The sequence below is a fragment of the Cetorhinus maximus genome, chromosome 24, assembly GCF_964194155.1.
Source record: "Cetorhinus maximus chromosome 24, sCetMax3.hap1.1, whole genome shotgun sequence".
NCBI lineage: Eukaryota > Metazoa > Chordata > Chondrichthyes > Lamniformes > Cetorhinidae > Cetorhinus > Cetorhinus maximus.
This window is the reverse complement of record NC_135902.1, coordinates 8,731,932-8,759,063: the sequence shown is the minus strand read 5'-3', so window position 1 is coordinate 8,759,063 and position 27,132 is coordinate 8,731,932. Positions and strand designations below refer to the sequence as shown.

The 27,132-nt window shown below is 44.8% G+C and overlaps 1 protein-coding gene across 1 annotated transcript in view; it reads left to right on the top strand.

The window, feature by feature from the left end:
* Positions 1–27,132, top strand: part of dnah9 (dynein, axonemal, heavy chain 9) — a 563,627-nt gene that overhangs the window by 146,689 nt on the left and 389,806 nt on the right. Inside the window, exons 29-34 of the mRNA XM_078570706.1 lie at positions 11,951–12,108; positions 14,085–14,223; positions 16,152–16,439; positions 23,859–24,069; positions 24,584–24,711; positions 26,627–26,735. Of these exons, the coding sequence (XP_078426832.1) occupies positions 11,951–12,108; positions 14,085–14,223; positions 16,152–16,439; positions 23,859–24,069; positions 24,584–24,711; positions 26,627–26,735 (1,033 nt within the window). The remainder of the gene's footprint in view (positions 1–11,950; positions 12,109–14,084; positions 14,224–16,151; positions 16,440–23,858; positions 24,070–24,583; positions 24,712–26,626; positions 26,736–27,132) is intronic.

The window sequence follows — 27,132 nt, the reverse complement described above, 5'->3', positions numbered from 1 at the left end:
ATACTCGATGGAGTTAGAAGGATGAGGGGGGATCTGATTGAAACTTACAGAATATTGAAAGGCCTGGATAGAGTGGACGTGGGAAAGATGTTTCCATTAGTAGGAAAGACTAGGACCCGAGGGCACAACCTCAGAGTAAAGGGAAGACCTTTTAGAACAGAGATGAGGAGAAACTTCTTTAGCCAGAGAGTGGTGAATCTATGGAATTCATTGCCACAGAAGGCTGTGGAGGCCAGGTCATTGAGTGTATTTAAGACCGAGATAGATAGGTTCTTGATTGGTAAGGGGATCAAAGGTTACGGAGAGAAGGCGGGAGAATGGGGTTGAGAAACCTATCAGCCATGATTGAATGGCGGAGCAGACTTGATGGGCCGAATGGCCTAATTTCTGCTCCTATGTCTTCTGGTCTTATCAGTGAACTCAGCGGAGATCATGACTTCAGCTGGGATCTTCCAACTTGTATGGTTCAATTAATTTGCCTAAGTTGAAATTGTATTGTACCATTTTCAAATCTGATATGGCCAAGCTAATGTGGCATCTCAGAGTCTTACAGAATCCTAGAGATTATAGCAAGAGAAGACGATAGTGCCATTGTGGCCGTGCAAATGGAACAATTTCTTTTCTTTGCTCCTTCTCCACATTTAAAAATCATTGTTAATACTTTACTAATTCTCTTCTGAATGATGTTTTGGTCTTTCTCTCAGTATTTACTTGTGGTACAACATTCCATTTTCTAATGGGAAATGAAGTCTTTTAATGGGGAAAATGTTCAAATGTGTACAAGGAGAGATAATTTCCCTGCTGTTCACCACCTCTCCCTTCCTCTAAGAGCTAGTATTGCAACATCTATATGCTTTTAAAACCTGTATCTTGAACAATCTAGTTTCAGATTCTCCTTCCTAGTAAATCTCCTTCGACAGCACCTTCCAAACCCATGACCTCTACCACCTAGAAGGACAAGGGCAGCAGATGCATTCGAATACCACCACCTGCAAGTTCCCCTCCAAGCCACACATTATCCTGACTTGGCACCAGACCCCTGATCCGGAGTCCCAAAGCCCAGAAGGACCTGAAAACTGGGTCCATTCAAAGTTGGTGCCCTGGGTAGCAATTTGAATAAAGTCCTTTTATTTCTTTATTTTTCATGCATTACTTTACATATTATAAGTACATGCTAGGCCTAGGACCTAAACTCAGTAAAACCCCCAACTCCAGCACACGCCCGGTCCCGAGCTTCCAGGGTATGGGGTCTGGCCCTGTATATCACTATTGTCGCTGGGTCAAAATCCTGGAACTCCCCCTATAACCGCACTGTGGGTGTACCTGCACCACATGGACTGCAGCGGTTCAAGAAGGCAGCTCACCGCCACCTTCTCAAGGGCAATGAGGGATGGGCAATAAAAATGCTGGCCCAGCCAGTGATGCCCACGTCCCATGAAAGAATAAAGGAAGTGGTGGTGATGGTAACATGGCATTCCAAATATAAAGAAAATGAAAGAAAATTCAGGATAATATTTTACACAGCAAAAGTTTGAAGCTGGAGTTCAGTCTCAGTGATAAGGTGATGAATGCATTCTAACTGCGGCTGAACCGCACCGAGATGTGCCAGCAGTCCTCATTTTATTAAGAGCTTCTTTATTGTGCTTAGACTGTGTATTGTAAATATTGCTACGTGGTTCTAAGTACTTTCAGTTACCCTGGAATGATAACTTTGTTGATAACTACAAATGGAAAAAGCAAAGTGAAAGGATAGCGGAAGAATTTTGCCTGGTTCTGCTTTTGCTCAGAGACGTTTATATTTCTCACCTACCATTATTCCAATCCTGTTCAATCTCATTTGCTTGCTGATGCTATCATTCGGACCGTCAGGGTTGAAGATTAAGACAGAAATTGAGGTAAATCAGAATGGGAGAGCCTTGAGGGAACCCTTGAGTTGATGGATGACAATTGGAGGATAATCGGTTTAAATTTAACGAGCTGTAGAAAAAATGAGTTGCACTGAAACAAAGAAAATTGTGAGGCTGAAAATTGTATCTTACCTTCTGCCTCTTGGCAGTATATCTGGTGCAGTATTGAGCAATGCTCTGCGAATATGATACCCCTGCTCGTGGTTTCTTTGTGCTTTTTGTGCTTAAGTAACAGGAAGTTAACTGAGAGTGAGCAGCATGGTTTATAATTGGGATGAAGGAGCAATGAGGCAAGAGAAAATCAGTAGCACTGTTGACATTTGAAAGTAGCCACAGATGGCAGCAAACAGAATTCCAGAGAAGTCACAGCATTACTGGAAGTAGGCAATTACAGCTACTTGATCACTTTAGGTGTCAGTTGAATACCGCACTTTGATGCTGATGATGTTGGTTTCAGCTTCATTTCTGTGGCATTTGATCACCAATGATGTCAGTTGAAAGTCCTTAACTGCTATGAAAGCAAATAAATGTTCGCAATTGATGTGGTTTGAGCACTGTGTAATTTCTTTTCAGGTCAGTGATTTCATTTGATCACTATTAGATGTCAAATGATGACTGAACAATCTCTTTGGATCACAAATCATTGCAAGCGGGTGCAAATGAACACTGTTGAGTGCGGAATGAGCTCAACATTTTCTGCTAGGAGAGTAAGAGGGAACAGTTGGAAGAGGTGGGATGTTTAGGAACATATAAGAAGCAGAAGCAAACATGGGAGGAATGGATCATGAGAGACCTTCAGAGAACAGGAGCAAAACTCAGAGCAAAAATGAAATGAGAAGACACTAATGTTTGGGCTGGTGGAAAGTTGGGAGAAGTTCAGCAAGATTAAGTCCTAATGTTAGGTACTCCTGGAACATTGATTAAGAAGTAGAGTTTTGTTTATCCAAGTGCCATAGAAGGAAGATGCCAAGACAGTGTCAAGATTTGAATGCATGCTGTAATTCATGGCCGTACTTGTAAGATCGCTGCAGATTGTGCAGTGTGGCCCCACCAATTTATAGAGCCAATGCTATAACAGATAACAGAATGACCGAGCTGTCAGTTTATTGTCAGCACTATCTTTTCAATGGTGTCAAGGAATGATTTTCTCGGCCCTATATTTGACATTGAATTGAATGGTGCATAATAAATCAAAGTGGTATCTAGCAGCACTGCTGACTGTGCATTAAGAGTTTCTGATTTACATTTGCAGCAGATTTATTACAGTCACCGTTATGAATTACTGTATAGTATTGACTCAAGAATGAAACTGCTTTGATGTTGAAAATGAGGCCCTCCCTTGATCAGTATCGAACTCACTACTTTGAAGAACATAAGGTGATATGGAAGTGCTTGGATGTGTTGTGTGAGCTGCTTACTTGTACAACGCTGACTGAAAGCAATAACATCACCACGCAGTACTGCCAAGGTGCAAGTTAGCCCTGCGGCCAGCCGGATACACAAACTCAGTGCAACGATGATTATAACCAAAAAAATTGAAACCAGACTGATCACCAAAAGCCGACGCATGGCAACATTGAGGCTGGGTTGTTGGAGCAGGTTCTTTCTATGCATTCAAGAGGTGAGCAGAAGAAAGGATAGATATTGTGAGACCCTGTTGAGCGAGGAGAGAAAATATCCTGTTCCTAGAGCGGAGGAACTGCAGCGGTTCAAGAAGGCAGCTCACCACCACCTTCTCGAGGGCAACTAGGGACGGGCAAAAAATGCTGGCCCAGCCAGCGAAGCCCACATCCCGTGAATGAATTTAAAAAGTGAAGAAAAACCCTATACAGACAGCATGATGCACCCTGTTGAGTGAGGGGGTTAGGGTATCTCTGGCTCTATTGATTACAAGAAAGGCGATTACTTATAGCAATTAGTGTGGTGAGACGATAAACCAGATCATCCTCTGATTCAGCATGAATAACATGGCATAACCAGGTAGATTATGTGATTTTCTTTCAATATATGTATAATTGTTCATGGTACATTGTACATTCAATGTACATTCATGGTGCACACATACTGGTACATTGATTATCCATACTTTCAATTAACCACTAGAATTTTGTGGGACAAAACGGTGAGTTTAAATGCCTTGAAGACTGTAGATTACTATTATCATCGGTTTGAGAACTACTTAACTAATGCAATTCTTAAACCTTCAGTTCTTGCCTTGTATCCTTTTGGCAAGTTTAGTTTGAAAAAGAACAATACTCCCACTTCGCTGAAAAACCTAGCAAATCACATGGACTGAAGGGACTGCAGCCTGACCCAGTTACAAAAGCAGCACGTGATGTATTGACATGATAGACCCTCCTATCACATGTGTGACACAGAGTGACTCTGGATGATCAGGTTGGAGGAGGCTGGCTTACTGAATCAATACCTAATGATTTTAAACTCTGAATTATTCTTTAATGTGTTAATTAATGGTGAGGGGGGAGGGTGGGAGGCAGTGTTATTGTCACTGGACTAGTAATCTGGATGGACCACCTTAGCACCAGAAACACAGCACTAGGTATACCTAATAATGAAGTGTCAACCTGGTGATGCTATAACACAGGACTACTTGCGTGCCAAACAGCATAAGCAGCAAGCGATAGAGCTAAGCGATTCCACAACAAAAGATCAGATCTAAGCTCTGCAGTCCTGCCACATCCAGTTGTGAATGTGGTGGACAACTAAACAACTCACTGGAGGAGGAGGCTCCACAAATATCCCCATCCTCAATGATGGGGGAGACCAGCACATCAGTGCAAGAGATAAGGCTGAAGCACTTGCAACAATCTTCAGCCAGAAGTGCCGAGTGGGTGATCCATCTCGGCCTCCTCCAGAGGTCCCCAGCATCACAGATGCCAGTCTTCAGCCAATTCAATTCACCCCACGTGATATCAAGAAACAGCTGAAGGCACTGGATACTGCAAAGGCTATGGGCCCTGACAACATTCCGGCAATAGTACTGAAGACTTATGCTCCAGAGCTTGCCGTGCCCCTAACCAATCTGTTCCAGTCCAGCTACAACACTGGCATCCAGCTGGCAATGTGTAAAATTGTCCAGCTATGTTTTGAGATTGGTCAGAACACCAGGTATATTCCTGTTCTTCTTCACACAGTCCCGTTAGGATCTTAGATACCTATCCCAACCACAGGAGCCAACAAATGCCATAAGTTACTTGCTACTTATCAGCCCATGCTTGACTGTTGTCCAGGACTTGCTGCATATGGACTTACTTGAATGAGTGCAGCTCCAAAGACACTCAAGTTCGACATTATCCAAGACAAAGCAGCCTGCTTGATTGACACCGCATCTAGCACCTTAAACATTTACTCCCTCCAACATTGGCGTACAGTGGCAGCAGTGTGTACTATTTACAAGATGCATTACACCAACACACCAAGGCTCCTTTGGCAGCGACTTCTAAACCCTCAACCTCTACCACCCAGATGGACAAGGGCAGCAGATCCATGGGAACACCACCACCTGCAAGTTCCCCTCCAAGCCACACACAATCCTGACTTGGAACTATATCATTCCTTCAATGTTGCTGGATCAATATCCTGGAACTCCCTCACCGCCACCCCAACCCCCACCCCCCACCCCAACATCACTGTGGGTGTACCTATACCAGGTGGACAGCAGAGGTTCAAGAAGGTGGCTCACCACCACTTTCTTAATGGCAATTAAGGATGGGCAACAAACGCTGGCCTTGCCAGCGACGCCTGCATCCCATGAAAGAATAAAAAAAAAATTGCACTATTTTAAATGAAATGGAAGTATCATAATACTTGATGTAATACAGGACAGTGTGAAGGATTAATAAAAATGTGTACTGTTTGCTCAAACTGCAACATTTAAAAAAAACTCAGAATCCCAGACTGCGGAACTATTGAATGTTCATCTTGCAGGTTCTAGCAGCAGGTACAGTGTGTCTTCGAACTGTGTTCTGCTGTTTGCAGAGTTCAAATGAGGCTCTATTTAAATCTGCCACCAGGGGGATCCATCCACCAGTGGATATGTTTGACAGAAACGCGGCTTAAGCAGCTTTTTCTGCTTGTAACCTCTTGGCGCTGACAATTATAGGTTGGAGCTGACCCAATAGCTGTTTAATTTCTGATTGTCCTCGGGCAACCAGCTGCCTTGTACAACCAGCCCCACAGTGTGCTGCTCATCATCTTGACTCGGACATGTATCCACCATCATTTTCATCATCGCTGACTCAATATCCTGGAATTCCCGACCTCACCCAGTTGCTGAAGTCCCATTCACCACAATGACTGACGGAGTCCAAGGTCAAGGCCTCTCCACCACCTTCTCTGGGCAGTTAGATCTTGACAACGAATGCAGACTTGCCAGAGATGCCCACATTCTGAGAACAAACTTCTCCAAAAAAAACACAATCTTCCCGCTTGTCCACCAATTCTTCTTGTTCTTCACCACCATCTCACTTGGTAATGTCCTTGCCTCTGGATTAAAAGGTGCGCATGTTAGAACTTCACATCAGAACTTTATGGCATTTGCTTGCCCCTCTGGCTGGGATAGGTATCTAAGATCCTAACGGGACAGTGTGAAGAGGAACAGGAGTGTGTCCGGTGTTCTGACCAATCTCAAAACATGACGACAAAAAAAATGGGCCTGAAAACCTGGGGAGCATGAAATTTAATGGAGTATTGTGTCCACTTTCGTCTTCCATCTCCATCGCACTTTGTAAGGCCAGCGGGAAGGCAGATTGTTTTCTTGGGTGGGCAGACGTTATCTCCACAATGGTTGCATCTCTGGCGTTTGTCTGCCTTATAAGCCTGGAAAATCCCCCTCTCTGATCACTTGGGGAGAGATACTCGGGCCTGCTGCCTGAGACTGCAACCATCTCCCTTCAGTGTAAAGGGTTGATCCAGTTTCTAAGTGAATTAAAAAATAACACACTTGTAAGGTACCGACCATCCCCATGGCTTAGGTCCTCTCCCCCCACTCTCCCCTTGCTTTCACAGGCACATCTGGGAAACAGCCGACAGAGTCCACGACCCAGAGCCTCCAATCAAACCCCGAAGAAACCTCTGAAGAGGAATCTGGAGGCAGCCTCCTTGTTCCGTCACAGCCTCACCCACACCCTCCACCAGCGCAGAGACACACACCTCGATGGGACCGAGCTTTACAGTAGCCTCGGGATCACAATCTGGTGAGTACATCGCACTGTCTGATCCACAGCAGGTGGAGGCAGGGACTTCCCAGGTCCCCGGCACTCAGAGGGCTGCTGGAGGCCAGAAATTTGCAGAGTCCGAGTCAGATGATGAGCCTCTGGACTAGGTCATGTCACAGTTGCTGGAGCTGCAAAGGCAAGCTCGGGAACATCAGGAAGGGATGTCCGCTGCACTCCTCAGATTGCAAGGCACAATGGAGGAGTCCGTTGCCTTCAGGCTGAGGTGATAGCGCCGGCATGCCAATGCACCGAGGTCAACACTGGTAGGATGGTGGCCCCCATATACCTTGGTCCAGGACATTTCCCTGCACTGCTGCTCGGACCCCACTCCATTGCTGACGCCCTAGTTGGCCTCCAAGACTGTGTACGGGAGAGAGATGCTCAAGGAGTCAGCCAGGGGCCCTTGGGCACCCATAGGGAGGAGGATCAGCAGGTGTATCCAACCCCCCACCCCCCCCACCCCCACCCCGGGCCATCCATCCAGGTGACTCCGGGAGTGTCCGGCCCATCCGAATCTCCTCTTCCTGTGACCTCAGCAGTTCCAGCTCCGCAGGCCAAGGAGGGTGCCACTGCCACACAGCAGCATCCCAAAAGTAGGCTGGGGCCCTCCAGGTCTCAGCCCTCCAGAGGATGCCTGCCAAGGTGACAGATAGGGTGTAGCCGTCAGCAGGCTGCCTCCACCTCTGCTGTGGATGTCCAAGGAGCACCAAGACGCAGCAGCAGGGTAGGAAGTTTAAGAAGATGTAGTTGCACAGCCTGGGCACGGGTGTTAATGACTTGTACATAATGTTCACTATTGTCAATAAACTCCCAAGAGCCGCCCCCTGCCTATGGCTCCTTGTTCTGATGAGCAATGTTTGTGTCACTCAGATGTGAAACCTTTCTGCACAAGATAAAGGCAGGTTTCTCAGTCCAGGGCCTCTTCCCTGTGTTTTGTGCAGCCTTCAGACCAAAGTGATGGTCCAGCCTCACACTCCCTGAACACATTACTGATACCTGCACCTCGACAGTGCTGGTCATTGCTGCTAGAATGTCGTGGGCAGGTGTCACAGAGTTTCGTCATTCTCTCTGTGTGCTCTCAGCATCTTTAAGGTGGGGCTGGCCCCCATCTCTTCAGCATCTGTGACCAGTGACACTGTGCTCCTGAAGGGAGCTAAAGGCGGACAAAGGATCAGGTGCTTTTAAAGTTTCATGGCTGCGTCTCTTTGATAAGGCCCTGATCACAGAGTGCAAGCGAACTGCCCTTGGCCAGACAGGAGTCAGACATTCTCAGAGGCTTTGTGAAGATCTGCAGAGTGTCCTCACTGCACATTGTCATCATTCTCCTCTGACTATTAAGGCCTCTACTGCGTCTCCATGACAGGCACATTTTCACAGAGGGTATGCGCGCTGCCATAAGCCAGACTGGAGTCAAACGTTTATAGATGCAAATGTGAGGATCTTATGGTGTCTCCGAATTGCAAGAACCATCACTTTAGTTCACTGTCTTCTGGGTTCCAGAATTACCGTTGTACTCATCCTTGATCACAACCCTCCACCACTTATATCCTTAACGACACTCTCTAAGTGCAATAAGTACTGGTAAAACCTCTTCGCATCACCGCACGTTCACAGTTTGATGAATTGCGGTCAATATTTGAGGCATCTTGAGGATTGGACCTTGCATCATCATTAAAAATCTTGCTTGAGGGGTAAATAAGGTCATCTCATTGCAGATTGTTGGACCTTGCTGTGTGCTGATTGGCTGCTATGTTTCCCTACATTGCATCATCCTCCACAAATCTAGCGGCTATGAAGGCCTCCCGAGCGCGCCTGCCTCTCCTGGCCCGTGCATCGCCATCATCATCACCTTGGAGAACTTCCTCATGCTCATCCCCGTTGATGTTGTCCTCCATTGGAGGAGACCTCCAGCTCCTGTATCTCCTCCTCAGCCAGCTCCTCTCCCCGTTGCAGTGCCAGGTTGTAAAGTGTGCAGTAGATGATGATGATACGTGATGCTCTCTGGACTGTTTTGCAGGGCGCCAACAGACTGGTCCAGGCACCGGAACCTCATTTTCAGCATCCTGATGGTTGCCTCCTTCAAGTTGCGAGTTGCAGCACGATCCTCATTATACCTTCGCTCTGCTGCAGTCTGAGGCCGCCATACGGGTGTCATCGGCCACATCCTCTGTGGGTAGCCCTTGTCCCCGAGGAGTCATCACTGCAGCCTCTGTGGACCCTGGTAGATGTCATGGTTCTGTGACCGACTGAGAATGTAGAGGTCGTGCACACTCCCTGGAAACCTTGCGAAGACCTGCAGGATGCATTTGTGGCTGCACCTGCAGCGAATGGAATCCCTTGCGGTTGACATAGTTGACCACATGTTGCACCAGAGATCTGAGCACCTTGTGTGTGCAGCCGATGGCTACTGCACCTGTGGGAAGCCCGAGACCTGGGCAAACCCAATTGATCTTCCATCCTGGCTCTCCTGGTCCCAGGCGAATTGCAATAAGTTGTGTGCCCTTGCAAAGATGGCATCCAAGATCTCATGGATGTATTTGTGGGTTGAGGCTTGTGAGATTCCACAGAGGCCACCTGTGGAGCCCTGAAAGGAACCACTTGTGTAGAAATTAAGCGCCGTGGTCACTTTCACAGCCACCGGCAGTGGATGCCCTCCATGTTCCCATGGGGCCAAACCTTGCAGTGGGCAGCAGATGTGACTGACCAGTTCCCTAGACATTCAGTCTTCAGCGACACTGGTTCTCGGTCATCTGCAGAATTAAAGGCGGTGTTCATAGTCTCTGGGTCTAGCTAGGTGCTGACCAGCGATGGCTCACTGTGGCTCCTTGTGCAGGAGCCCCAGCCTTCTTCCAGAGGTTGCTGTTCCGCCCTCGCTCTCTTTTCTGTCATCTTCACTCTCTGTAGGCCATCAGGCGTACAGCTAATTCACCAAGCTCCATGATGTACACCTCCTGCAGGATGAAAGAGAGAGACACGCGGCTTAACATGGGTGCACTAAGAACATGTCCTGGTTAAGCCTGAAGGCTCCCTAATGCATCGTGGAGAGTGCTGCCCACCACTTGGATGACCAGAGATTAGTGCGCTGCATGGCTGCCTGAAACCCCACCTTCCTCTGCCTCACTGGCGACAGCTATGCTCATTGCACTGCATGTGGTGCTCTCAGCTCAGACACAGGCATTCTCCTAACCCGCACTGCAAGGCTGCACTGTTAGCTTGAACCATGGAGGAGACTGGCCCAAACTGGAATGATGACATTGCCAAGGGGCTGTGAGCTCCTCCACCAGTGACTGCCCCATGGCCAACTTTAGCAAGGAGACTGTACAACGTGCCCAGTTATCCACTGTTCTGAAGTCCACTAAAACACTCATTAGTTTGCAGTCTGTGCCTGAGGGGTGAAAAGCTCAGGAGCACTATGCCCCTGCGGTGCTTGATTGGGCAGATAAGTAGGGGCATATCAATGTGGCTGTGCCTGAACTTTCTCAGCTGCAGGAAAATTGACACTTTATATAAATTGTCCCCAATGTGTGATTGCGCCCCCCCCCGCAACCAAGTTGCATCAACCACAGGGCAGCCTTTGCTCCCCCCTCCAAATTTGTCTCAACCTCAGGGCAGCCTTTGCTCCCCCCTCCAAATTTGTCTCAACCTCAGAGCAGCCTTTGCTCCCCCCACCCCCAAAGCCGCCTCAATTGTAGGGCAGCTTTTGCCGCCCCAACCTTGAAGTCCAACAGGCATCTCTTGTGAGCGCTCTACAACATTACTGTGCACTCACCTCCAAGTTCCCCTCAAAGCGCAGCCTGCCCAGTAAATGCTTTTTATGTTCTGTTGTGAAACACGTTGGCGTGCAATCAGGCCAGTGTGGGTGGATGATCCAGCGGTGGGGGACCGAGTCCAGTGGGCTGGCCTTATAATGATTTGCTGATGTGTTACAATGAGGTTCCCGATGTCCAATGGCGGGAAACATGGCCTGCTCTCGACAGGCTGCGTGAACAGCCGCAAACTGGTTTCATGATGTTGTGATACCGATTTTTGGCCGTCTCACCATATTGTCTGCTCACACCACTGAACATGCCCGAGGCTGGCAGCCACTGACAATTCCGCCCTGAGTTGTTATTTGTCTCTGCAGTTTATTGTGTGTAACTTGACTGGAAAATCTCCGTATAGCACCCACATTACACTCAATAAACAGTAAGAACAGCTATTGCATTTCAAAGTAATTCATGCTACATAAGGTGCTTTGAGGTATCTCGGAGAGATATGCTAAGGCAATGCTTAAATTCAAGACTTTTCTCTTTTCATATGTCTGATCTCAATTGCTGCACTTTCTGGATTGTTACCATTGGAAGTGACAGGAGGTATAAGAGCCATTTCTTTGACATGTGGTTATTGTCACAGTACATTTCCTACATCATTACACCCCCCCCCCCAAAATGTTGGCTGCTCATCATTGTTGAACCCACAACAAGCTACGATGTAGAGCTGCTACTGTTTTATGAACATGCTTGTGCTGGTCAATGGTTCAGTTGTTCTGTGTTTGATTATGTGAGTCTGTTTACTATCAATGCTCACTGTACTTGATTGGTTAGGCCTGGGTGTGGACTCAGGGGCAAGTAAACAAAGCTGTAGAAAGAGCTGGGAGGCTGAGCTATAAGCACGGAGTGGACATTTTAAAGCATTGTATTAAGCACTGTAAATAAAGTTCCTGCAAACATAGAAAACCAGCGTCATGGATCTGAGATATACAACTTATAACAATGCTCTCGTAAGTTTGAAAGATTTGACACATCACTGCCATTAATGTTCCCGTAGGTGAAATCCATTCAGGATGCAATCCGAGACAAAAAGAAACGCTTTAACTTCATGGGCGAAGAGATCAACCTGACTTTGTCCGTCGGGATCTTTATCACAATGAACCCTGGCTATGCAGGGCGGACGGAACTACCTGAGAACCTGAAAGCCTTGTTCAGGTGAGTGCACATGTTCAGCAGTTCCCAGCAGGGTCACGAAGTGTGCCAGGCCCATTACCATTGGATAGGGATCATTAAGCAAACCGGGAATTGTCCCAGGTTTTCTGATGCAGTGTGGCATTGAGTGTGGCACAAATCCATTGACTATACTGTGGATACACAGAGCCTGTGGTAAAAGGCACTTTAAAGTAATTAAAGAGGTTTACAGCAAGAAGCGGACCACATGGACTAAATACGCCAATTCCCTTTCTTCTTCAGTTCCCGGTTCGAAGGCAGGTCTGACCCACAGCGCTGAGGCCTCTACCACGTGTAGGGCAAGGAGGCGGGCCCCAAATCCACCCCAGCCGGAACGGGGATTGAACCCCATGCTCTTAGCACCAATCTGATCCACACCAGCTGTCCAGCCAACTGGGCCTTCAGGGAGTCCGAGTTGCTGTGGCAACATGAAGCTTTACATGCAAGTTGTACTCTGGAGCTATGGATGGTGATGGTAGAGGCTCCAATTTTCTTTTGATCACATTGGCTGACCAGGAATCTCTCCTGCTCTTACTGCCTGCCATTGGCGTGTGTTGGATTGTCCGTGTTATGAACATGTTTTCCTTGGCCATCAAGTCCTGGAGTGGGACTTGACCCGGAGCTTCTGGCTCAGAGGCACGGAAGCTAATTTTTTTCTGGATGATGCCATTCTTAAATAAGGAAATTCATTCCCGAGCACGTTGCTGACAAAATGCTCCAAGAAGCATTAGAACAGCTCAGTCTGACTCTCTTTCAGATTCTCCGTGGGCAAGTACCCACCCTCTCAATGGAAATTCTAATGTAATTGAGGCTAGGATCACCTCATGTGTTGCCCTCTTCATGTCCATTTGGGATTTGGAAATATTTGTAGAAATGACCAACGTTATATTCACCCACAATTTGTAATGTGATGCTAACTTTAAAAATTCTCTTTAAGGAGATTTATAATTGGCTTTTCCTAATAGAAACTAATCACCACTCAAATGCATAAAATGTGGCCTTAGATCATTACAAGTAGCTATTTTTCAATAGGGCCAGGTTTCTGAAGAGTTTAGACAGTACAGTCATCATGCAAATGACCCCGTGTGAAGACTGCAATGTTCAAACTCCTCCAGGAGCTTATCATCCCAGGCTCATGTTGAACATCACTCTGAATGGACAAAGATTTCTCTCAAGACAGCAATGATGTCACATCAAGTTTCAGGGATTTCAAAGTAATACACAAAAATCTTCAAACTTCAAGTTCTTGTATATTTGTAACTTTCTTTATTCACTCCTGGGATGTGGATGCTATTGGCAAGACCAGCATTTGATGTCCATCCTTAATTGCCCTTGGGAAGATGGTGGTGAGCCATCTTCTTGAAGCACTGGAGTCCATGTGGTGTAGATGCACCCACAGCGCTCACAGTTTTGCTATAACTGAGTTGTTTGCTTAGCCATTTCAGAGTCAACCACATTGCTGTTGGTCTGGAGTCACATATAGGCCAGACCAGGTAAGGATGGCAGATCTCCTTCCTTGAAGATTATTAGTGAACCAAATGGGTTTTTATGACCATCCAGGGGTTTCATGGCTAGCTTTTTATTCCAGCTTAATTAATTATTGAATTTTAAGTTTTGCCATGTGGTGGGATTTGAACATGTGTCTCCAGAGCTGGGCCTTTGGATTACTAGTCCAGGAACATTACCACTACACTACCATTTCATGAGTTAGCGAGAATAAGAACTGGGCTTTGAAAGTATGAGGCGGGGAGCAAGGGCAAAGGAAACTGGAGTGCTAAAGATGCTTTAAACTTGACGTAAGAAATACAGAACCATCTTAAACTCACACCGTTTTGAAGCATCAAAGGTTTGCTACCTCCTCAATTTGTCAGCAACTTGAAATATTCTAATTGATATAGAGTTTATATCTCCTCTGTGTTTTGATGAGGAGAGGGTGATTACGTCTACTGACTGTTTTCCAGACCCTGTGCTATGGTGGTGCCAGACTTTGAGTTGATCTGTGAAATCATGTTGGTCGCAGAAGGGTTCATTGAAGCAAGGTTATTAGCCAGGAAGTTCATCACCCTGTACCAGCTTTGTAAAGAACTACTTTCAAAACAGGTGAGATGAAATGCATCGGGCAGAATTATACAACAGGAAACTCTTTGGTTGTTTTCTGGTGTTCAAAGAATCATGTCATAAAATGAATGATATTTTTTCACTTTGAAGGGATTTGGGAATATTTACAATGTGCTTCATTGGCCTGTCCTTAGCTGATAGAATGTGAAGTGTGGCTTGAACGCGCTCACTGGGGCTAGGACGATACATTTTCAGAACATTTATCTAATATCTCATTGGTAAACACAACATAATGAATGAAATCACCCTAGCAGGATTTCACTATTCCCCACATGGTCACAGTAGTGCCGTGGTGGGTAGGACTCATGTAGAGAGGACAAATTGGAGTTGCCCCACTAGTATGCAGCTAAATAATAAGACAATATGTAATATACACCCCGCTGAGCCACAGTAAACAGCTGAATTCCTTTGATGTTTGGGGATCTGTACTGTTTATCATCTCTCTAGAAACCTATATTTCATTTTCCATGGGCTTTGTTTGTTTGGATGCAATTTCACTCACCCCCCCAGTTACTGCAGAAAGCTTTCAAGATTTGGCACATAAAGCAGATGGATAATATAAGCTCTAGATTAAAACTGGGCATCAAATAATTATTTAATACATTTTTAAAAGTTTATTTCAGGGCAGTATAAATTATTGAGCCCATAGGAGCTTCTTAATAGGAACATTTGTTGTTAGAAGCGTTATCTTTATGTAAGCATAATTAAAGTATGCATATTAATCTTCAGGTCCAGGCACATGTCTTGACATTGCACACAACTCAGTCATTAGAACATTGCTGCCATATAAATGTTGCAGTTAATTGGTTTGAAGGAGTCAGGATCATCTTTACTTACGCTGCACAGTAGGACTAAATCCCTCATAATGACAAGAATTTTCACGTCAAAATGATTTCTTTTAAAAAAAAAATCAATGAATTCTTTAAAGCAAGCGTATAAGTATCCATTCTCATTGAATCACCTTAGACATTCCTTTGTAGCAAATGGGAGTTTGTGCCAGTTGTATAAATGAGTGTTTAGCCTGACCACATAATCCTCAATCCTGTTTTAATAGCAAGAATGTCACCGAGTCCTCACTCGAAAAAATAAGGTGCAGGACCACCAAAAGGCTTACACTAATGAAACCAGATATTGATTGCCCCGCCCGTGGTCCCACCCACTCACCCATACAGCTGAGAAATCAGTGAACATGCTTATTCATTTATCTTTATTGATTTTAGTTTCACTGAAAGTAATACCACTTAAAAAAAATCCTGAAAGCAAATGTAAAACTTTATTGATGAAATCAACAATTCTGAAGCCAAGCTTAGTGTTAAGTGTAATGATATTACTGCGTAGAAAGAATTCCCATGCATTGAGGCAAGGATTGTACAAATTGAAAGCCTATAAATGCTTCACCACAATCATGGTAGGCTACTGGGGTGAAATTGTGTGATTTCAGCAGCAAATCCATTAATTAATTAACATGGATTTTGTTTATCTGATGTCTTAATAAGTCATTAACCCATTTAAAATGAAGGCTTCAAATAAATTGTTGAATCTCTTTGCCGAAACAATGGACAAAGATATTTCATATAAATGCAACAGTTACCCATGTACAAGCCTGCTACCATCCCTTCAGTATCTATTTTGTGATGTTTTTAAATTGTCTGGCCTTATAAAACCATAGAATTGTTGCAGCCAGAAATGTCCCTGAGAACTTTCAATTGATTGAACTGTTTCAAAAGAACCTCTGGATCAGATTGGAAGCTTGTCACCGCCCCACGTAATGCTATTGCTATTTACAACCAATCTGTTGCAGAACTTGCTATCCAGCAGGACAATACTTACCACTTACATGTGCATTTGGAAACCTATGAATATTTTTACCAAAGCGTGCTTTGTTTAGCTCAGTAACTGTCCTTTGCCAGGATCACTATGACTGGGGTCTTCGCGCAATCAAATCTGTCCTGGTTGTAGCTGGTTCACTGAAGAGGGGTGACCCAGGTCGCCCTGAGGACCAAGTCCTAATGCGAGCGCTTCGAGACTTCAACATTCCAAAGATCGTAACTGATGACATGCCGATTTTCATGGGCCTGATTAGTGATCTCTTCCCAGCGTTGGATGTTCCCAGGAAGAGAGACCTTCAGTTTGAAGGCCGTGTAAAGCAGTCTATCCTGGACCTAAAACTGCAGGCTGAGGACAATTTTATCTTGAAAGTGAGTAACAGATTGCTTGGATTCTATATTTTCTCCTTAAAGTTACCTGCCATCGTTTTCAGCTGAAATTAGGGCTTGAAAATTCATTAATCAGGGAGGAATGAATGATGTTGTGAGTCAGAATCTTTTTGCTGTGCTTTGGAAGCAGATTATACTGAGGGAATGACTGATGTGCTTGGCTTTGAAGGTCCTGCACATGTAATGTATGTTTTCATTTTTATACCGACGTATAAAAATGATGAGAAAACACTGTCAGCCCCATCCAATTAACAGTGCAACTTCATATACTGTTTATCTACTCCAAAACACCCTAACTCCCAGGTGAGGTAGAAATATGACAGGTTGGTGCTGGGGAACACATCTGTTCTCATCTTGGACACCAAGTAAGGGCATCATGTTCAGCCAGCCTGCAGGATAAAGCTCCCCTTTATCTGTCCCAACAATGTGCCTCAGCCACAAATCTCAGGAGAGTACTTGTAGTGGCCCACAGCAGCAATTCTCCCATCTCTCATGCTGGCCTGTCATCTTTCCATGTGCATCTATTGATTAGGGCTGAATTAAGGAAGTGGTTTTGTGCTAAGTGTAAAGGGAGGCCAAGGCAGTTAGAGAGAAAATTGCAAAGTAGGAAGGTGACTCAGTAAAGCAGGAGTTGCTGGGAAAGCTGTGTCAGCCACCATCTGCCAGGTACAACAAAAATGGTATAACAGATACTCCTGTTGGGAGTTGTACATTTACCTCAGCTGGGTATTGGTGGGACAATTCCTGCACTCAGGGCAAAGCAGTGTGAGTTCAAGACATGTGTTCTGACACTGTCAACTGTAGCTCAGCTGCTAACTTTCTCACCTCTGAGTCAGACGGCTCTGGGTTCAAGTCCCAGTTGAACACAACAATCAAAGCTGACACTTCCTCAGAGCACTGAGCGAGTGCTGCACTGTTGGAGGCACAGTGCTGTCTCAGATGAAATGTTAAACCATGGCCCCGCCTGCCCTTTCAGATGAATGTAAAAGATGCTGTGGCACTGTATTGAAGAAGAGGAAATGCCCCCAGTGTCTTGTCAATATTTATCCAATCAACATCACAAAAACAAATGATCTGGTCATTATTACATTGCTGTTTGTAGAGTTTGCAGTGCACAAATTGGCTGCTGCATTTCCTAGTTTACAACAGTGACTACACTTCAAAAGTCCTTTATTTGCCATAAAGTGTGTTGGGATATCCTGTGATTGTGAAAGACACTATATAAATACTTTTTAACTAACAATAATGAAGGTTCTTTATTTTCAGTTTTTGTTGGTATTTCTTGGTAGCTCTCACAAGTTGCAAATCGTTCCTAATTAATTTTCACTTGAAAGCCACCCAATTAGCTAATCCTTGCACAAGTTCTCAAAATTCCATTATTCTTGTGAGCTTACATATGGGAAAAAAGTATTCACCAAGGGTTCCTTGTTCCTATGAATTTCATTGCAAGTGCAAGGATCAGCACCTCAACTTTCAACTAGACATTTTGCAGGCATCTAGCCTTAATATTTACTTGAACAGCTTCAGCCCTTAAGAATATTCCCACGTTCTGTTCAATTATAGGTGATGACAATGAGCACTGATGTTTTTGGAGATGGGGAGGGGAGTAGGTTCATTAAAGGATTGAGGACCCCTCTTGCCATCCCTTCTCCCTTCCCCTCGGAACATTATGCCAGCAAGATAGTCTGCACCCATGTTGTCAACCTAGTTCTTTTCTCCCACCATTCTTCCTCTTTGACACCTCTCATGTTCCGCCTCTTGTATGCCTTTTATTTCTCTCATTATTCATCCTTTTGTCTCTGGTAGGCATATCATTTCGGCCCACTAACCACGGGCAGGATTTTACGGCCGTGTCCACCGCTGGGATCATCCGGTCCCGCCGAAAGTCAGTGGGCTTCTGGCTGGGCCACTGCATCGCCAGCGGTGGGTCCCACCACAACCGGGTGTCTTGGTTGGCCCTGACCATGGCGGCCCAAAAGTCATTTTATGTCTTTTCCTGGGCTTTGTGTGTGGATTCCGTGTGTCTTTGTGTTAGTTTCCCACCTCCACCATGTCCCCTCCTCACCCCCCATTGCCCCTCTTCACCACGTCTTGTTCTGTCCCTTTTTAAATATATAGCAGTTTTCAGTTCTGAGGAAAGGGTTTATATCAGAAAGTCAAACGTCTTGTGTTTTCTTGACGACCGCTGGCTGACCTGCTGAATACCTCCAGTGGTTTCCAGTTTTGTTTCAGGTATTTGCAGTGTTTTGGCTTATGATTTTTTTTCTCTGTCGTGTCCAAGCTGTTTGTAGCTGGAACTCCACGGGCGTTAATTGCCAATGGGAACTCCTTGGGTAACCTCAGGGCTATTAATTGCCAATCATCCACCACGGGGACTTTGAACAAGGCACTCCTCTTCCTCCTGTTCTCATGGTGAAGGCATCATCTTTTTTAGGGGTAACTTTGCTTGGACATTTAAGCAAAAGGGTTTTGCCAGCCCACCCAGGTCCTAAAAACAAATTTAAGAAAATATTAGTGACGACTTCAGGATGATTAAAATAAACTCCTTTGCTTATAATAAGGAGATGGATTTTAGGCAGAAGTATTCATGTGTTATTGTCCCAAGGGGTAATTTTAGTGAGTAGGCAATTTGGTCCTGATTTTCCTCTCTCCCCTGCCCATTTTGGGGAATGGGCAAGTGGGAAATACATAGAGAACCTGTGCCACTGCTCACTGGCCTTTGCCATTGCGTATGGATTTTACCTCTGGCGGCGATGGTGGATGCGGAATGTGTTTGCCCATATTTGGACAACAGCAACTTTCATTCATGTAGCACCTTTAATTTAGAAGTGCAATCAAACAATGGCGCCAAGCTAAAGAGGGAGTTTTCATGATGGATGATCATAAGCTTGGTCAAAGAGGCAGGAGAGGGAAGGGAGGGCTTGAGGTAGGGAATTCCAGAGCGTGAAGACTTGATGTTGAGGACATTGCTGCCAATGGTGGGAGCAAAGGGAGGGTTAATCTATTAGAGGCCAGAGTGAGAAGAACGAAGAGTTCTGGGGGCTGAGAAAGGGAGGGTAGGGTCAAGAAGGGATTTAAAAAGATGGGGGAAACTCTAAGGCACTGAGGAATTAGGAGCCAGTGTTAAGTCAGCGAGGACAAGAGTGGTGGGTGAGTGGGACTTGATAAGGGTTATTCAAATGGTAATTTAATGACATCAATACATCATCTGATATATTCCCCTTCATTAATGGCTTTGTAATGCTGGATGTCAGGAGCAGCTGTCACTCCTGGCCTTCAGCGTTGTTAAGGCGGTGGATCGGGATTCAAAAATTGAAGGGCTGAGTAAATAGTGATTGATCGCACTATGCAAATTAGCAGTTCTGAAATATGTTTCTTTTCAATAGAGCTTCTTGAATGCAGCCTGGGCTGCCGGGCAGACACCAGTAATTATCTATTCCGAAACAGGAATTGTTCCCTGCACCACTTTGCAGGCCGACATCATCCAACTTCCACCCCATTTAAAAATATATATATTTTTACCACAAAGTGGTGAAATGTCGAAAGGAACCCAGTCCTTCCCAGAAAAATCAACATTTCAAAGAATGAGAAGAGAGTTAGCCCTGGAGCAGTAGCAAAGCGGCTATATTAACTGACTAGTAATCTAGAGACCTGGGCTAAGGCTCCAGAGGCATCACTATGGCAGCCAAGGAGTCTAAATTCAGTTTATGGAATAGAATCATAGAATTGTTACAGCACGGAAGGAGGCCATTCAGCCTGTCGTGAACATGCTGGCTCTATGCAAGAGCAACTAGGCTAGTCCCGCTTCCCAATAGCCCTGCAAACTTTTCTCTTCAAATAATTATCCAATACCCCTTTGGAAACCAGGGTTGAACCTGCCACAATCAAACACTAAGGCAGCGCATTCCAGATCCTAACCTCGCTGTGTAAAAGAGGTTTCCCTCACGTTGCTTCCGGTTTTTTTTTGCCATTCACCTTAAATTGGTGTCCTCTAGCCTGAGTCGACGGTTCCACAAATGGTTTTTCACCGTGTACTCTTTCCAGACCCCTTTTGATTTTGAGCACTTCTGTCAAATCTCCTTCACCCTTCTCTTTTCTAAGGAGAACAGCTTCAGCTTCTCCAGTCTATCCTCGTAGTTTAAGTCGCTCACCCCCTAGATCAATTCTGCACCCTCTCTAATGCTTTCACATTCTTCCCAGAATTGGATACAATGCTCCAGTTGAAGCTGAATCAGTGCTTCATAGAGCTTCACCATAACCTCCTTGCTTTCGTACTCTGTGTGCCTTATTAACCATATTCGCAATTTGCCCTGCCACTTTCAACAATTGCTGTATATGTACCCCAGGTCCCTCTGCTTCTCCGTCCTCTTTAGAATTGTATTCTTTATATATATTGTCTCTCCTCACCCTCCCTCCCAAAATATATCCCCTTATACTTCTTTGGATTAAATTTTAACTGCCATGTGTCCACCCATTCCGCCAGCCTATGTCCTCTTGAAGTCTACCTTCATCCTTCTCAGACTTCAGCATGCTTCCAAGTTTTGCAAGTCAACTGCAAATTTTGACAATATGCCCTGCACACTGTTACGATGTCCATAGAGACCAATAGCTTTTAGAAAGAAACTTTAATTTCCAGTTAATAGCTGAAAGGATGACATGGCACGATTTCACATTTTAAGACTTTTACTGTAACAAAAGACCAAAAGCGCTATTGACTAAACACTATCTTTGTAGGCAACTTATACTTAAAACCACAAAATGGAACATTCCCCTTTTTCTTTTACCATATCCGTAAATACACTTCACAGATACACTTCACACTGTTCACTGTAGATGTTCAGTTCTCCTGGAACCAATCCAAGGTGATTCTTAGCCTGAGGATTTACCTCTGTTATTTTCCTTTCTTAGCCTGGGAAAATTAATCCCAGAGCAATCTTTCACAGTGGGGTTTTTTCACCAGAGGTTCTTCCTGTAGTGCAAGCTAGGCAAACCTTCTGGTCTCATTTTAACTCCTCATGAATTTGGTCCTTTCAATCCAAGCATGAGCTCCCATCCGCATTAATGCGCGGTGAACCACAGCATCTTGCTGCCTGCAGCTGCTCTACCTTTCCCGGATCTTGGCAGACTAACTTTTGTCTATGAGTTTTCTATGACATATTAGATCCATTACCACCCCCCGCCCCCAAAGCCCACTTCCATGGCAAAATGAAACACACGGGCCTTATACCCAGGTAGAGGTTATGATTCATTGTTCTTGAGACCCCAACACACTTTTATCCTGGAGGTAAATGGACGGTTTAAAGCACGACTGTTTACAATCTGACATTCTCAACATTTTACTGGGACTTTGGAGACTCACAGTCAATTCACTGTTAGCACCGGGCTGCTGCCACTGTCTTCAGGTGTAAACAACTTGCACCTTCTTCCCAGTAAAACCTTCTGGGCCTCTTTAATCTCTAACCATCAAACCATACAGGCTTGTTCTCAGGCAGACTTCAGAACAAGGTCACAAGACCCACTTAATTTTTTTTCCCCTGAAATTAAAGACACAATCCCAAAACATGACAATCTTATAAATCTCATAACTGCAACAGCACCCAGACTAGGTCATCAATATGAATCAAGAAAATAAGTGGTCCTAACACCAATACCTGGGGGTGGGGCCACACTGTTTACCTTCCTTCAGTCCAATAAACAAATGTGCACTACTACTCTGTTTCCAGTCACTCAGTAAACTCATATCCAAGCTGCCACTGCCCCTTTTTATTCCATGAGCTTCAATTTTGCTGACAATCCTGTTATGTGGTACTTCATCAAAGGCATTTTGGAAGTCCATATACACGACATCAGCTGCATTACCTCATCAACCTCCTCTGTTACCTCCTCGAAAACCACAGTTTTCCCTTCACAAATCCTTGCTGGCTTTCCTTAATTAATCCACATTTGTCCAAGTGCCTGTCAATTTTGTCCAGGTTTATTATTGCTAAAAGATTTCCCACCACCAAACTACACTGACTGCCTGTAGTTCCTGGGTTTAATATTGCGCCCTTATTTGATAAAGGCATCAGGAAAGTGGGGGAGGAGGGTTGCTGAACATCAACCCCTGCCTTTGCTGCTGACATTCCCTCCCTATCTTACCCCACAACACCCAGTCTGACACCCCCTTTCCCCCATCACTCACCTGTGCCTGGGGGCAGAATTTTCCCCCTGTTTGGGGGGAGGTTTAAGAGCGGGTGCGCAGAGGCGTGCCTCCTATCAGCACCCCCAATTGGGGGCCCGCCGCCATTTTACGTGGGCAGGCCAGTTAAGGCCCGCCCAGCATGATGTCCGCACGGAAGCGCTAAGCGCTCCCTGTGCAGGTGGGTGGGAAATCCCTGAGCCAAGAATGTGCACTTTCATGCATGCGCACAAAAGAGCGACTCATCTCCCTGCGGCTAAGTGCCGCCTCAGGTAGATTGGCTCTACAGTGAAAAATCTGAAAAATAGAAAAAAAAATTCCCTGACATGTCCCCTCGTCTGACATTGTTGCATGAGTTGGGACATGTCCATCACTTTTAAATACACTTTAATTACATTTTTAAAAACCTACACGAAACCTCATCCTGCCCGTGGATGAGGTTTCATGCATTTTCCAATGCCCGCCAGGGCTCCCGGCCTGCCCGCCAACCTTAAGGTCGGACGGGCAGGTCCATTAATTACTTTAATGACTCTGTCAATGGCCTCAGTTGGCCATTGACAGGTCGGCGGACGCACAGCTGATTCGGCTGAGCCCCCGCCTACCTGAAAATTGAATGACGTGGGGTGACATTGGGAGTTCCACCCAACATCATCCCACGTCATTTTACGTGTCTGCGAGTGGGAAATCCTGGCTGGGAGTTACAAAGCTCTTGCCAAAAACTAAACCGATTTGAGCAAGATATCTGGAATGGAGTTTCTATGTTGTGGCTTTAGTATGCGCGATTTACACTGCTAGGTTTTGAATTGATGGGCACAAAATGTCTCTTTTCATTGAAGCATAAGTGGCAGTATAACTACATTTTAACTTATGGCCAGCCATTTCTGTTTATTTAAATTGAGTTCCTGCCTGTCTGATTAGGTTGACATAAATAATCCCATGGCACCTTTTGAATGAAAGCAGACAATCCTATTGGATTCCTGGCCAACATTCCTCCCCCGGCTTAGCTACGTGACAAACAGGTGACTGGTCATTCGTTCATTTGCCTCACTTTAGACCTTCCTATGTTTAAATTGACTGCTGCTGTCTACCAAACGTGACACAACTGTAAAAGTAATTCATTGATTGTAAAACACTTCGAGATAGCCTGAGGATGTGATGCGATGTTATATAAATAAAAGGTTTTTCTTTTTTATGGCTCTCAATTGCTTTTCACATTCTTGCAGGTTGTTCAGTTAGAAGAGATGCTTGAAGTGAGACACTCTGTGTTTGTTGTGGGCAATGCTGGAACTGGCAAAACTCAGGTCCTGAAATCCTTATACAAAACTTATCAGAACATGAAACGACGCCCAGTCTGGGCTGATCTTAATCCCAAGGCTGTCACTAATGATGAACTCTTTGGAATCATCAACCAAGCAACCAGAGAGTGGAAGGATGGTATGTAACATTCACATAAAACAGGTCACATAACACATTTTATCCAGCGTTGCCACTGAACAGAAGAAATTAGAATTAAGCCACGTGTTGATTTAATTTGTTGAATGCATAAGCATTAAGTCTTTGGACACCTCGTCATTCAACGTTCTTGCATTCCACACAAGACTGTGACAGCTTAGTTGCACGTTCATGAACTTAGTTGACCCAAGTGCAAACGTTCAGTGTCAATGTCAAGTTGTTGCACAGTCAAGTAGCTGTATGCATTTGCTATCTAAGTTTACATAAGGAAACAGCAAGGTACTTAGAGAGCTGCTGTCATAGAATCAACCCACAATATCAATTACTGCTTTTACAATGCTCATCAAGGGAGAAAATGAAGAGTAAAATTGCTGAAAGGAGGAAGAGAAGCTGTGATTTAATTCCAGAGGTTCCTGATGTTATCTGAGATCATTGTACCACCCTCAATGGCCTATATATCAAAGATGAACAGGTTCTTTTTGTGTTCACCTCTTAGGGCTCTTCTCATGTATCATGCGTGAGCTGGCAAACATAACCCATGACGGTCCCAAGTGGATTGTGCTGGATGGTGACATTGATCCAATGTGGATTGAATCTCTTAACACTGTCATGGACGACAATAAGGTAAATGGACAGAGCCATCCAGCCCGAGCCAGTAAGAACAAACCTTTGCAGAATGAACACTAGAATAAGGAACAATGTACAATAGATGTGGCATTTTTTTTATATAAAGGCTGCTAGATATTGAATTTAAACCGTCCTGATTTCAAAGCTTTCCTATAATAGTTTGTCTGCTAAATCATCAAAGGCTTACTCCAGGATGAGAATTTCTGGGGTAGGTATTAACAAAAGTATAGTACTCTACTGAAGGATAATTTAAACAAAAAATTGTTTTCATCATTCCTAACCAGAGCTACCATTGTAGTGAGATGTGTGCAGTTTTGGGACTGCAGAGGCACCAAAGTGTGACCTCTCAATGTTTGGCCCATTCCTCCTAGTCCCTGAGCAGCCAGGTTACACATTCTAAGCAGTAAGATATCTGCCACAAATAGTTTTAAAAGCACCTTTGAATTCCAGTTAAATATGTTTTTCTGCAAATTTTCGGTATTAAAATAAACTCACCTTCAACTGCAATTTTTTTGTATTTGTTCATGGGATAGGGGCATCACTGGCTAGACCAGCACATTATGAACCAGATGGATTTTTACAACAATTGACAATGGTTTCATGGTCATCATTAGACTTTTAATTCCAGATTTTTACTGAATGCAAATTTCACCATCTGCCGTGGTAGGATTCAAACCCAGGTCCCCACAACATTATCCTAGGTCTTTTGATTATTAGTCCAATGACAATACCGCTACACCACTGCCTCCTCTCAGCAATCCTTTCCACTACTTCATGAAGGAACTTGGCCAAGTGCAATTCTCTGTTAACAATCCACACTGATTTTCATTTATTAATTCATATCTTTCCAAGTGACAATTAATTTTGTCTCAGATGAAAGATTCTCTGAAAGATTCCCCACCCCAGATCTTAGGCTGATGAGCTTGGAGTTGACAGGTTTGCCCCTCTCCCTGTTTTTGAAGAGATGTAGCATTTGGAATGAGTTCAAATCCCACCCCAGCAGCTGTGGAATTTAAATTCAGTCAATAGAACCGGAGTATAAAGCTAGTCTCGGTATTGTCAATTGTTGTAAAAACCCATCTGCTTCATTAATGCCTCTTAGGGAAGGAAATCTGCCATTATTACTTGCTCTGGCCTACATGTAACTCCAGACCTACAGCAATGCGGTAGACTCCTAACTGCCCTCTGAAATGGCTTATCAAGCCACTCAGTTAAAAGACAATTAGGGATGGGCAACAAATGCTGGCCTTGCCAGCGACACCCACATCCCATGAAAGAATAAAAAAAATGCTGCAAAATTGGTGATTAGAATTTCAACATCTTAAGGCTTGATTCCTCCAAGGCCTTCTTTCGCACCTCCCCTTACCTCTCACTGCCCATAAAGCACAGTTCACTCAGAACGCTACAGGATACATCCTTCACCAAGTGCTGCATCCTCGCTGAGCCTGTCCTTGACAAGAGCTGCTGCCTGACCGTACACCAGGAAGTTGATGCCAGGATCCTCATTGTTAGCTTCAAATCCCTTCATGGATTTACGCCACACTATATTACCGAACTCCTCCAGTAGCATATTCCTGCATATTCTCACACCGGCTTAATCCTAATCTGCCACCTCCAATCTACGTCAGTGGCCATGATTGTGCTTGGGAAATTCTACTTTGAATGCTTCTCCCTGCTTTTCCAAAGTGTTCCTCAGCCCTTTTTAGTCATGCTTTTGCCCATCCCCTTTCTGTTCCCCTCCTCCCTTCTACTCCTGTCTATTTTTTGTCATCAGCCCTCTGAGAAGTATTTTATTCAATGTATTTTCAAAGAAAAACTAATCCTTATGTAGGAGATTATCATCCAGTAGAGATTAAAGACCAAGAAACGAAATGCTATTTTTCATACTGGCTTTGCTGTCTTTTCGCGATAGGTTTTGACGTTGGCCAGTAACGAGCGGATCCCCCTCAACCCCACCATGAGACTTCTGTTTGAAATTAGTCACTTACGAACAGCAACCCCAGCCACTGTCTCTAGAGCAGGTTTGTATGGGACTGGAACTTACCTGTGGTATGTAACCCTGTCTGGTGAGAAGTGGGTTAACTTGTAGGGCAGAATTTTGCGCTTGGCGTGCGGGAGCGTGTCCGACGTGCTCGAGTGTAATATGACGCGCGATAACGCCAGGCGTGCGTCCCGATGTCACCGCGCACTCGTGCGATATTTCATTCAGCGGCTGCACAGCTGAAAGACCTATTAAGGCTATTAACAAGATAATTAAAATCAAATTTACGCTGCTCATCCAACCTCACGGTTGACGGGCAGGCAAAAAGGCCAAGCGGCCTTTACATTTTTTAAGGAAACCTCATCCATGAGCGGGATGAGGTTTCCCAAAGCAAATACACATTAAATAAAGACTTTATTTTTGAATTCAAAACATGT